This window comes from Ischnura elegans, chromosome 8, assembly GCF_921293095.1.
Source record: "Ischnura elegans chromosome 8, ioIscEleg1.1, whole genome shotgun sequence".
Classification (NCBI taxonomy): Eukaryota; Metazoa; Arthropoda; class Insecta; order Odonata; family Coenagrionidae; genus Ischnura; species Ischnura elegans.
The window spans coordinates 42788114-42800664 of record NC_060253.1 but is presented as its reverse complement, the minus strand read 5'-3'; the positions used below and the strand labels follow the sequence as shown (position 1 = coordinate 42800664).

At 37.4% G+C, this 12551-nt stretch overlaps 1 protein-coding gene across 1 annotated transcript; it reads right to left on the bottom strand.

Annotated features, from left to right (window-relative positions):
• Positions 1–576: 576 nt before the first annotated feature.
• Positions 577–12551, bottom strand: LOC124164023 (zinc finger protein 99-like). The gene is made up of 10 exons (XM_046541173.1): positions 12223–12551; positions 9353–9490; positions 7698–7838; positions 6797–6937; positions 6462–6605; positions 6194–6337; positions 5803–5943; positions 4607–4747; positions 4171–4305; positions 577–3758 (listed from the first exon to the last, which is right to left on the bottom strand). The coding sequence occupies exons 1-10, from the start codon at positions 12379–12381 to the stop codon at positions 1128–1130; spliced, it is 3915 nt and encodes a 1304-aa protein (XP_046397129.1). The 5' UTR covers positions 12382–12551; the 3' UTR covers positions 577–1127.

Genomic DNA, 12551 nt, shown 5'->3' with positions numbered 1-12551 from the left:
GGCTATGAGCACTGCTACGATGCAGGCTGCTAGAAGGTAGTAGAGTACCCTAGTCAGGTAGTGGTTGGCTTAAATATGTAATTATTGATAATTTATAATTAATACCCTATCAAACGAAGGTAGCTTTCCGGCCATAGGCAATTCTAACACGTGATTATTAAGGAATGTTTCCCTGAGCTCTCTGCCTAATACAGGCATTGGTAATCTCAGACCAAGTAAAACTCCTGACTACTTGTATAGCATCTGGGCCCCTATTACGTCATGTGGAGTGGCATCGCATGGCTGACAATCTGGCTTTTTCAAATGAGGTTAATGAGATTGACCATTAAAATTCATCTAATCTGGGATTTCTAAAACCAAATAATTTTGTATGTTATGAATACACTAATGGTGGGAAACGAATCCCAATCAATGCCTTTCGTTTTCTTTGATGAAGGAAACTACCCTATTGAAATGGTTCTTAGTATACAGGAATAATTCTAATATTCCAAGGATTTCAAAGACCTATGAACACCCTGCTATACTCAGGAATGATTCTAGTTTGTATCCTCACATGCTTGATTTTTTGTTTAGCAATGAATTTTGCCATTTATATCCCACGCTCAATTCAACTCGCATTGACTCAAGAGACTAGAATGACTTAAAATTAGAATTCACAATTACATATATGTATACGGGAAGTTCTCTTGCCCATCTGTGTTTCCTATGACAATTGCTTTTAAATGACTCATTATGGTCATACATAAAGTCAAAGTGCTTCGTTAAATTATAATCTGGACCATGTAAACTGACATAGTCAGGTCAACCCAAACATACTGGGTCACTTCACTTGACACAATTCTCCCCCCGGAGAGACTGAACATTCTCCATTATGCACACCGAAAAACTCGATCAACTGGGTCCAAATCATTTCCCTGACCATCAGTCTGATGTCTTCTTTATTGCAAGCAGCATGTTTCGAATCCAAATTTGGCTGGAATTAAGACTAAAAAAAAGTGGACCAATATTTGGGGGGAATTTAAATTTGAAGCCCAACACTGAATTCATTAACTCATGATGTCAATAAAACATCCACCTTCAATGTGCAAAGACCTCACAAAGAGAATGTCTGCCACTCTTGGTCTGCTTCAGGCTCGATGTATTTCAGCATGCCTACTTAATTGATCTATCGTGCTGAAGTATTTACGGCAAGTTTTGCACCTGAAAGGCTTTGCACCAGTGTGCGACGCAGTGTGTTTGAGCAAATGGCTCTTCTGGGTAAACTTCTTCCCACATGTTTCACACTTAAATGGGTTGGTATCACTGTGCAAGCGCATGTGCGATCGCAACAGGGTTGAACTAACAAAGCCTTTCTGACATATACTGCAATTAAATGGTCTCACATCAGAGTGTAAAAATGAATGTAATGTAAGATTACAGAGTGCTTTGAACTTTTTCCCACAGATATCACACTTGAATGGTTTTACACCTGAGTGTGCGACCATGTGGTTTCTCAATGAACGCTTGTTATAAAACTGCTTCCCACACGTATCACAAGTAAAACTCTTCGGACGAGTATGAAAAACCATGTGGTTTGACAAAGCCATTTTATCTATGAAAAACTTCCCACATGTAGCACACTTAAATTGCTCCACACTGGTATGAGTTAGCAAGTGATTCTCGAGATCACACTCCCTAAAAAACTCAAGACCACAAGTTTCACACACACAACGTTTCCATTCAGAGTGAATAACCATGTGATTCCTCAAAAAGCGTTCATCCGAATATTCTATCCCACACAACATGCAGTTGTGTGGCCCAGCCTTGTAGCCTGAAACTCTTTTGTCATGAATTTTAAGATGCTGCAATAAATGCTTCTTCTCACTAAATTCCTTACCACAATCCTTGCATTTAAGTGTGCTGAGGTCCAAATCGTACACCCCTTTGTTATGCTTTCTTTTATTATGTTGCATCAACTCTTTCTTCAGCACAAATTGCCTCCCACAATTCTGGCATTTAAATGGCTTTAAACCTGAATGACGCTGGAGGTGACCATTGTAATCACTCTTCCGAGCAAAGTCTTGCCCACAAATTTTACACTTGAATGGCTTAACATTAATGTGTACGATTTGATGGACCATATAACTGTTCTTAATAGAAAAAACTTTGTCACATTTCTCACATTTGTATGGTCCACCTTCGCTGTGATGGTCTAATCTGTGTCTTTGCAAACTATTCCTGAGCCTAAACTTTTTCCCACATTTCTCACACATGAATTGTTTTAAATCTGAGTGAATATAACGGTGATCTGATAATTTGTACTTATCTCTAAACACTCTCTCACATATATCACATTTGATAGGCTTGTTTTCATTATGACGGGCTTGATGTTTCAGCAAAAATACAGCACGACTAAATTGTTTATCACATTTTTCACATTTGAAGGCAGAGCTGTGACTGACTAGATGCAGCGCTAGAATACCCTTTGATTTGAATACCTTACCACAACTATCACACTGAAATTCTTTTACTCTGCCGTGATTGACTATGTGTCGAGAGAGGTAAGCATTAGATCTGAATACCTTACCGCACATTTCACACGGAAAATTTTTCATAATATCATGAGAGACTATGTGCCGAGCTAAAGAAGCCTTACTTTTGAATAACCTGTCACATTTTTCACACTTGAGAGGTGTAATATTGCTATGAGCAAGTAGGTGCCGCGATAAATGATTTGCAGCTTTGAATTCTTTCCCACAAGTTTCACAGGAGAACATTGTTTTGGAATTTAGGCATGACTTACAGTGTTCTGAAAATCTAGTCTCGCAATTAAACTCACCTCCACATCTTTCACATCTGAGTGGACAGTGAGTTGCTGTGAGTAGGTGTTTTGATATCAAAGTCTTTGAGTAAAACTCTTCCTTACACCTATCACACTTGTATATTGCCTGGTTGCGAACAAATTCATGTCTGTCCAAGGTAGCATTGGAACTGAAAGATTTCTCGTAAGTTCCACTCTTCAATGGTGCTAAATTGTGTATCAAAACATGTTTCGCTAAATGACATTGGTGTTTAAACTCACGGCCACATATCTCACACTGAAATGGCTTTAAATTGCTGTGAACAAGTTGATGCCGAGATAAATGAGCCTTACGTTTAAATTCCTTTCCACATATTTCACATTTAAATTGCTTGAAGTTACTGTCCAAAAGTGGATGAACAGTTAAATTTCCCCCATTATAATTTACATTCCCCTGTTTTTCAGAATTCATCAACTTCAGAGCTTCAGGATTATTCACAGTATACAAAGAAATACCTCTGGGAGGCACATCCTCACTAGCCACTTGACAATATGATACACTTTCATTTGGAAAATGCTCCCTTAGGTGAGCAAGTAACAAACTCTCATGTGTTATTGTAATGCCACAATACTTACAAACGTAAACACAGTTGCTGGATTCCTTAACACCACTTTCAAACATCATACTCTCATTTCTGTTCCCATAAAGCTGAAGGTTGTTTAAATGGCTAGGGCCAATCCCTGAATTTTGGGTTTGAACAATTTGCCCTTGTGTAGCACGTATCTTTTCTTCAGGTTCACATAATGGAATCAAATTTTCAGCGATGGGCTCATTCATTGATGGTTGCCCCTCAGACACAGTACCAAAAATGGTGCTACAATTTGCATCAAGATAGACACGCCTTTCATTGGTTTCTTCTCTCAAACACATCCTTCCCTTGGTATCCTCAATGGCTTGGGACACACCATTGTCACTCACCTAAAATTGTAATAATTTGAAAGTAAATAAAACCTCCATCACCATCAAGACCAACGTTACATCACAGTGTCAGACAGTGAAAAGTTAATGTTTAGTAGCCAAAATTTCCACCCAAAGTGGAGCTGGAGGAGTGCACCTTGGTACACAAGGATGGGGGAAAACCGGACAGGTAGCGAGTATTGAGAACCGAGGGGGGAAAACCAGACAGACACTGAGAACCGAAATAATTTAAGAACCGACTCATCCATAATAAGAACCTTGGTGAACCATAAATATTCAATAATTTTGCAGATTAGGCAGGCTAGAGCATCATTGTTTTTTTGAGACTCATTATACATTCACTCTGAAAAAATTAATCAATTACTATTTCCCTATCCATGCACAAGGAAATGGTAAAGTAGCCTGCACTCACCAGATGATCCACCTCAAATGTCCGGGATACAGAATTGGAATAATCTGTTTCCTCGCATTCATCTCTGCTGTAACTATCCTCTCTATGGACGTCATCTTCAAAATGTGACTCATTTAGTTCATCCTCTTCTTCAATCTAAAGGATAGAAAATATCACTAACTCCATAAAACAAAGTTATCAAAACAGACACATTCACATGAGTAAACTTTGGTCAGGGTAAATTTTTTTCTCCTACATTTTCATTTTCAGGATTCAACTCAAAGAGAAAGAAGCAATGAAATTTAATAACTCATAAACGTAGCATCACATTACTTGGGGAGGTTTGAATGCATTGCAGTTCTTATACTGCATACAAAAATGAGAGGTGCCACTGTTGCATAAAAATTTGAAGCCTAAAAATATGAAAAGATGCACAATAGTAAAAATGTGACCTTACAGCATATTTTTCTTCCGGTTTCACACATACACTGCTAAATGCTGCATTCAAAAGAGCTTCATTTTCAGCTAAGCATTCTCCTCTTTTTGCATGATTTGTCATAGGACTTTCACTACTATCAACCTCTTCCTTAACACAGTCCTGTTAACAAGAATAATAATTAGATAGAAGACATGCGCATACTTCATTACGCAAAGGTACAGTCACTTTGAAAAGTTTTAGGACAAAGCTTGTGCCACCACTTCGGCTTTTACGAAAATTTGGATTGCCCTACCCCACTTATTGCCCTTCATTGTATGTACTCAGAAAGGTTTGCAGGTTTCTTAATCATCAAAATTTGCTGCAATTGCTTTGCATATTTTAATGGTAATGTTTCATAACATGTTCCCTGCCACTGATTTTTAGACAATTTTTTTTAGACCCATTGCACCAACATGTTTTTCTTTTTTCTTTCGTTTTTATACTTGGATCCTTTTCATTCGAGTTTTCGTGTGCATTCGGCTGCATGCACCATGTCCGTCACATCATACACATGGCACTGAAGCAGCTATGACCAACGGCATGCTAGTCCCATGAGGTTGCATATGTTATGTTTAAACAATTCAATAGCTCTTCATAAGGCTCGACTGTTTTCAGACAGGGAGTCAGACGATATATGGTCTGCTCCAGTGTGTATCACTGTTATTGGCAGGATACACTCGAAAAAAACCTGTTGAGTGATAACTGACTGGAAGATTTATGAACCTTTCTACCAAATTTATCATTTTCAAAATTAAAATTGAAGTGTTAATGAGTTTACTGATTGATTATTAAAATATAAATCAATATTATTGCATAAAGAAATTGAATTTTGTCTTTCTGCATCAATGTCACTAATGAGGTATTTTTGTCAGAAACGGACAATATTAATTAATCCAACCTAAATAATTCTCATTTAAAGACTTAAAAATTGATTCATTTACTTCTGTATATGTATGTAGGTAGAAATGTGTAAATAATCAAATTATCTACTTCTCATGCCAAAATAACAGCAAAAAGAAGTGATTTTCACCGGACACCAACTATTTTGAGTTAGCATTATTGAGAGTAATTTTCCCAGGACCTTCAGAACTCGTTAAATCAGACTTCTTACTGAGGTTACTTTTTTTACTTTAAAAATAAGTACACCAAATAATAGTGAAGCAGATATACCTTACCATGATTCTGACCTCATTTGGGACACACAAGTCCATTGATGCTACATTCAATTCGGAATCACCTCCATTCAAATTATCTTTTCCTTCTAAGCCTTCTATCTTTAATACTTCATCAGAGTATGCCTCTTCCATCAAATAGCTCTGGTTAAAAGAAGAGAGAAATCATCAGATTAATTCAAAAGAAATAAATTACTAGAATGAATCTCTGGACAATATAGCTTACAAACCAATGATGAAGGATGGTTTGAAGGTCAAATAGGTTTCAATATCTATTTTCAGCCCGAATTTCTTACATAACACATGATGCATGATTGAAAATACATAATAGTTAATGCAAAATACATACTATAAAAGAAAAGGAAAACAGAGGAAAGAAACAGAGAAATCATACCGCTCTTTCCACATCAATAGTCACAGATAAGTCACAAGGTAATGCATTAATTCTGGATTCATTTTCAGTATGGTTTTCATCTCTTCTTTCAGTCTGTTTGATGATAGGTATTTCAGTTGAATAAACCTCTTCTTTAACACAGCTCTGGATTTTAAAAGGAAAAGATACATAACATAAAACATCTACAGTCATGATACATAATTACTTATACCATTTTTAATAAATAAATTCATCTACTATTTCTTGGAAAGAAACAGAGAAATCATACCGCTCTTTCCACATCAATAGTCACAGATAAGTCACAAGGTAATGCATTAATTCTGGATTCATTTTCAGTATGGTTTTCATCTCTTCTTTCAGTCTGTTTGATGATTGGTATTTCAGTTGAATAAACCTCTTCTTTAACACAGCTCTGGATTTTAAAAGGAAAAGATACATAACATAAAGACTACTGACATGCTGACTACAGCAAAAGCTTCCCTTCAATGCATACTTGCTCAGCTCATATATTTAATTTAGTACCTCCGAACAAAATGTAAAAAAAATACATATAATTACAAGTATGACGATGAAGGAAGAAGAAAATAAGTGTGAGGGTCTTACCATACTCTTGACCCCATTAGGAAAAAATTGATCACTTGATGCTGCATCAATTTGCGATTCATGATCAGGCAACTCTTCCCCTCTTTTTGCCCTGTCAATCACGGGGATTTCATTTGAACCAACCTCTTCTTTGACAACACCCTGGAAATAAAAACAATTAATGGAGTATAGAGGCTACAGATGACATTTTCACTTACCACAGGTAAATCCTAATATACAATCCACTAGTTTATGACATCCAAGATTTACAAGGGAGATGTTAACATAGGTGATACCATATTTGAATTTTATAAAAAGGAACTCCAAATGCCCACTGGAAGAGCTACTTTTGGCTCCTGCAGAGACCATAAGAGAAACAATTTCAAGAAGCATCAACAGGAATTCCATCAATGATTTCAAATCTTGAGGCTAGGAAATCCCGGTAAGCTATTTTCAATTGCACTCCTAGATTTTAGTTAGATAATGAACATTTGGCAGCATTAATATGAAAGTCATTCACATTTGAACTCTAACAAAGATACAGGGAGTTATTTAGAAGCTTTAGTGCTCTTGTTTGAATCTCATCTGAGATGATTTCTCATATTCATAACTAGCAGGTCAGCAGGTGTTACTCAGCAAGGGTTGTACCCATAGAGAAGGGGGAAATTTGGAACTTGCAATTAATGGCCACATGACACGATTTTTAGGCACAGGTACATAGCAGGATGTCCAACCACACAAGTTGTATGACATGACACAACAAACAGAAATGAGCAAAGTAGTACTACAGACTTTGGGAATACAAGATGCATCTACATACTAAATTTTGTTGCAATCCATGCAGCCATATGGTAATGCATAGTGGAAAGACAAACAGACATCCTCTTTTACAAAAACAGATGCTAGATAAAACTTCCTTTACCTCAGCTCTCACCCCAAGGGGCTCACAGAAGACCTCATAAACTGCTTTTTCTTTTGATTTACCCTTGCAATGGTTTTCTTGCCTCCCAGGGTCCACTTCAGAAAGTGAACCAAATGGGTCAACATCTTCCTTTACATCAACCTGAAAGGTGAAATCAATCACTAACTTACATCGTAAACACCACCGTAATATTTTCAGAGAATACCTAAATCTATTAAATGATGCTACAATAACCAGTGTTATAATGTTTTTGTTTGAGAATTTTTGCAGCTACTTTTATCTATCTAGTGAGCTCCTTTCAGGAAATGTTGCATGGAAAACATTTTAACTCCTCTTCCTGAGAACGTTATCTGGGACATTTCCATGCCTTATAGGTAAAGCCGTCAAAATAGCAAAAACGCCAAATAATTTCAAAGGGAGGATGGTTATAACCTGAGCCTGAGTATATAAGGGGTTCCTGGCCCATTCTAATGCCCAACGACTATCGTCTTCTGCAAAAAATTCAAATCCGGCCAACAATGGGACAATGGACCCTACATCTGTTCAAGATGAGAACATTGCTTTCAATCTCTAGATAATGCTCCCACTAAGACGAGTGAAAATGTTTTCCTCGCAGGATTTACCAAAAGGAACATGCAAGATTGTGCTAAGTACAAGATTGATATGTATGAGGGTTGCCCAGGAAGTAATGCCCTAAAATTTTTTTCTCAGCCGGAAAATTTTTTGCGTATTTGAAACTTCTCGTATGCAATACCTAAAGTTTTATGGGGCGTACGTACAATTTCTGACTTTTTTGACAGATAGCTTAGTCGTGGGACCATTTCAAAGTGATTTACATTACAAGCAGCGTGCTGTCATTGAATTTCTCACTGTAGAGAAAAAAAACTGTGAAGAATATTCACATAGGTTTGTGGAGAGCCCATGGAGCATCTGCTGTCAACAGTAGAACTGAGAGTCACTGGTCTCAGCAAACGAGGGAATCAGAAGATGGTTCGGCAGTGCTACAAGATTTGCTGCGGTTGGGGAGATCATCCACGGCTGCCTCACCTGACATGTTTAACAGTGAGCTAATGTTGCCATCACCATTGATGTCAAAAGTGGAGCCATTAATTCAAAAGCATGTGTCAGCACATTTAAAAACCTCAAGACGTGCTCCCAGCGACTTCAGATTCATACCAACCGAAAAGATGTTTTGATTCAACACGATAACCCTCGGCCCCTCACAAGTTTGAGATTGCAGAACGAATGGCAAAACAGCATTGGACAGAACTACCCTATCCATCCTACAGGCCTGATCTGTCTCCCTCGGGATTCCACTTGTCTGGATAATTACAGGATGCTATTTGTGGAAGACAGTTTGAAGACGACGTGGGTGTGATTCACTTTGCAAAGAAATGGTTCCGTGACCAGAACAAGGATTGTTACCATCAGGGTACACACGTTCTTGTTTCGTGCTCAAGGAAGGCCATAAAACTGGACAGAGGTTACGTGAAAAAATAGGTTGTGTAGTAGAAACATCATTCTGTCGTGTGTGTAATTTTCATAATGTGGGATATATGTATAAATGTCGAAGAAAAAAAATATGGTGCATTACTTTTTGGGCAACCCTCGTATTTTGATGAGAGACTGTTTCCAAAGAGCTGATAATAACTCACCAGCAAAAGACAGCTTGGAACACTTTTTTGTAGCTCTTTTGAAGATTTTATGCACATTTCTTTGAACTCACTGAATTCCATCAGTTTGCTCACACAACTATGACAAACAGTATCAGGTAATCCATCCCCTTCTGCAACCTCAATGAACAAAAAAAAAATCTTTTAGCATCCTCTAATACATACTAAAATATCTTCTCATAAATCTAAATTAAACATATTTTCAGTCCAGCAGCACAACGAAATACCCACATCTTTACTTCATAAAAAAAAAACATTTTCTGAACAAAAGAGAACTGCGGTGAATTTGAAATAACATTTGTCAAATGAATGATTTAAAACTTTCCCAGCAATTAACATGCATGAAATTTTCTAAGCCTTGCTACCAGGAAAGTAAATTGAAGTTAGCCGACATTTTGGGCTCTGAAAACTCCGTGAAAAATTTTTTTTCAATGATAACGCTTGTGAAACAAAATGGCAGTCGATGGAATCAAGACTCATGCATTCACCCAAGAAACTGAGAAAGTGTCTGCAAATGCTATCAGCAAAAAAAGTCATTCAATGGCATTAGGCTCAACTATATGGAAGTTAATATTTGAAAATGCAAAAGGAGAATTGTTGACTAAATCAGTGGAACTTCGTTGAATAAATCAGTAGAAATCAACAAAGTCTCCTTTTCATTTTCGAAGAAAAATCATGGCTACTGTGCTTTTGGACACTCCAGGAGTGATCTCGCTGATTTTCCTCATTGAGACCAAACAATCAACCCAGAGAGGTATAGCAAAAAAACTCAGAAAATTTAGACGCTCAATACAAAACAAGCAAAGGGAAAACTTAATGAGAAAGTTTTGTTTCTCCATGACAGCACTCGTCCATACATCGCCAGACTTATCCAAGATCTCTTCAATGGTAAGTTTTCAATCATCTACTGTACAGCCCAGGTTTGGTTCTGGGCGACTACCACCTCTTTCCAGCGAAGACGTGGCCCACTACGCATTGCTTTGACACTGATGCTAAGCTGCATTTCTGCATCAACCATTGGTTGAAATTGCAATAAGCAGATTTTTATAAAGATTATCGAAAAGCTTATACCACATAATGATAAATGCCCTAATTTAAATAGTGATTATGTAGAACAATAGCACATGACTTTGACTGTTTGTAATAAAAATTTTTTTCCTTATTTTCACTTTATGTTTTTATTTCAAGACGTCTGTTACTTCCAGAAAGCTCTTATACTTCAGGTTGGGCTTTTTGAAAAAGGTTACCCATATGAGCAATCATAACATGTAAATATTTAAAGAAATCAGGTTACATTCTATAACGCTTAGGGACCCTATGGGCTCTGCCGAGTGAAGATTAAGTTCCTAAGAGCCATCCACACCCCAGCTTGTACTAGGTCAAAGGTGATAGACTAACAGATATACAAAGTCCTGTGGCCCTCTTGGTTACGGTTTGCATGCTAGGCTCAGAACTAACTCGGTAAAATCTATCAGTTACCATCAAAATAACCTCGGATCAGGATAGGATTGTAGAAAACAAGACCAAACTCCATCATAAGGAAGAGATGGTAACCTAGAATGCATTAAATCTGGCAGTGGATTCACTAGTAAATGAACAAGTTAAATATGATCTGGATATAGCAGCTATCCAAGGAATGAGGTACCCATTGATAGATTAAGGAAAGAAAATACCCAAATCTGTTATCAAGTAAAACCTCATCATAAAAATCCTCTGGAAAACATTACACCTCTGAGCAGAAAAAATTATAACTCTTATTTTTCTCTCACTAACTACGAGGATTTTTATTCTCAAGAGAGACTGATTCAAAAAAATATCTCTGTAAAACAAAATATTTTTTTGGCACACAGAAGATTTTACATCATTTAAGAGTAATTTCCACCCTTTGAAGACCCTAAAAATGCACATATCTAACACATTTGAATTGGGACTAGCATGAGAGGTTAAGCATGTATACAATTGCAAAACACGAGTGGTTACCAAGGCACAATCAAATATGATGAAGCCAAGTTAATTGTATAAGGAAAAAGATAATTCCTTAGAATAATTTGGGAATCAATACAGATCATCAAAACAAACTATTTAATGATAAAATAGGTACTGCCTGGCAGGACCTATCAGGAAAATGTGCCAAAATCTGTACCATTATTAGCTGTAGAAGGGAGAAATCTCATAAAAGCCAGCAAAACTGGTAATCCATGCACTATGGCCAGAAGAAGCAAGGAGTACACCGAGAGAAACTGTTTTCATCCCATCAACATGCAAGAAGTGAGAATCTGAAAGATAATTAAACCCTTTATATGGGAGCCAGTTGAAAATACAATTGACAATCAAGTGCGATTGCTCTCAGTTCAAGTAAAATAATAAATCTCAAAGTTATTCGCATTATGAGCTCCTCAAAAGGATACTATGTGAGTAACGAAATGTGAGTAGCTCCAAATGATTTAGTAAAAATTAAATCAATTATGTCTTAATTTATCAGAGACTAATATCCATCATTTTAGGCGTTCATACCTTCAGGAGGGCAGAATGAGGATTAGACAGCAATATAACCTTCGTAAAACTCATGCAGAGCATAGCGGCAGAAGAGAAAAAATAGAGGTCAAGAAGCTACAGATGGACAATTGAGTAGCTGAAGAATTGGCTAACGCCTCAGGCGTGTGGTATCAATCATTCCGAGCATTCACATTCATGTACAAAACACCCAGGACACTTCTCTCAGTGGGAAATGAATCTAACTACAGAGGAGTATCCCGTCAAGGGACACGACCTCGGGGCCGAGAAAAAAACATAGTTTTCCAAACGATATGCATTATATCTATTTCTTCAATGTACACTCTAGGCGCACTTACGGGGAGGTTAAGAAGATCCTGCAAAAATTTCCAAATCGCTACTCCATTAGCCGAATCAGAGACAAATATGCTAATGCTTGATTCATGAACCTTCATACAAAGTCGACAAATGACACCTTCTCTCGAGACATCTTTTCGAAATCTTTCCCAGCTGTCCATCGCGATAAAGACCGATCCGCGATGTGGGACCAAACCACGCAGTAGATTCAACGATTTGCATGCGCCGTTCAGCTCACCGTCCACCTTCTACAACGAGCACGATCGCCGAACACTAGATAAATTTTCGAGCCATTCGAGCATAGAGTTTACATTACTAGAGTATTTATGCA

Bases quoted from the DNA above. Each gene is read 5' to 3' on its own strand.
- LOC124164023 (XM_046541173.1), bottom strand. From the start codon at position 12,381: ATGGACAGCTGGGAAAGATTTCGAAAAGATGTCTCGAGAGAAGGTGTC. The intron at 6,606-6,796 runs GTAAGACCCTCA...TTTAAAATCCAG, and splicing joins CTAATGGGGTCAAGAGTATG to AGCTGTGTTAAAGAAGAGGT. The intron at 5,944-6,193 runs GTATGATTTCTC...TCTTTTAACCAG, and splicing joins CTATTGATGTGGAAAGAGCG to AGCTATTTGATGGAAGAGGC.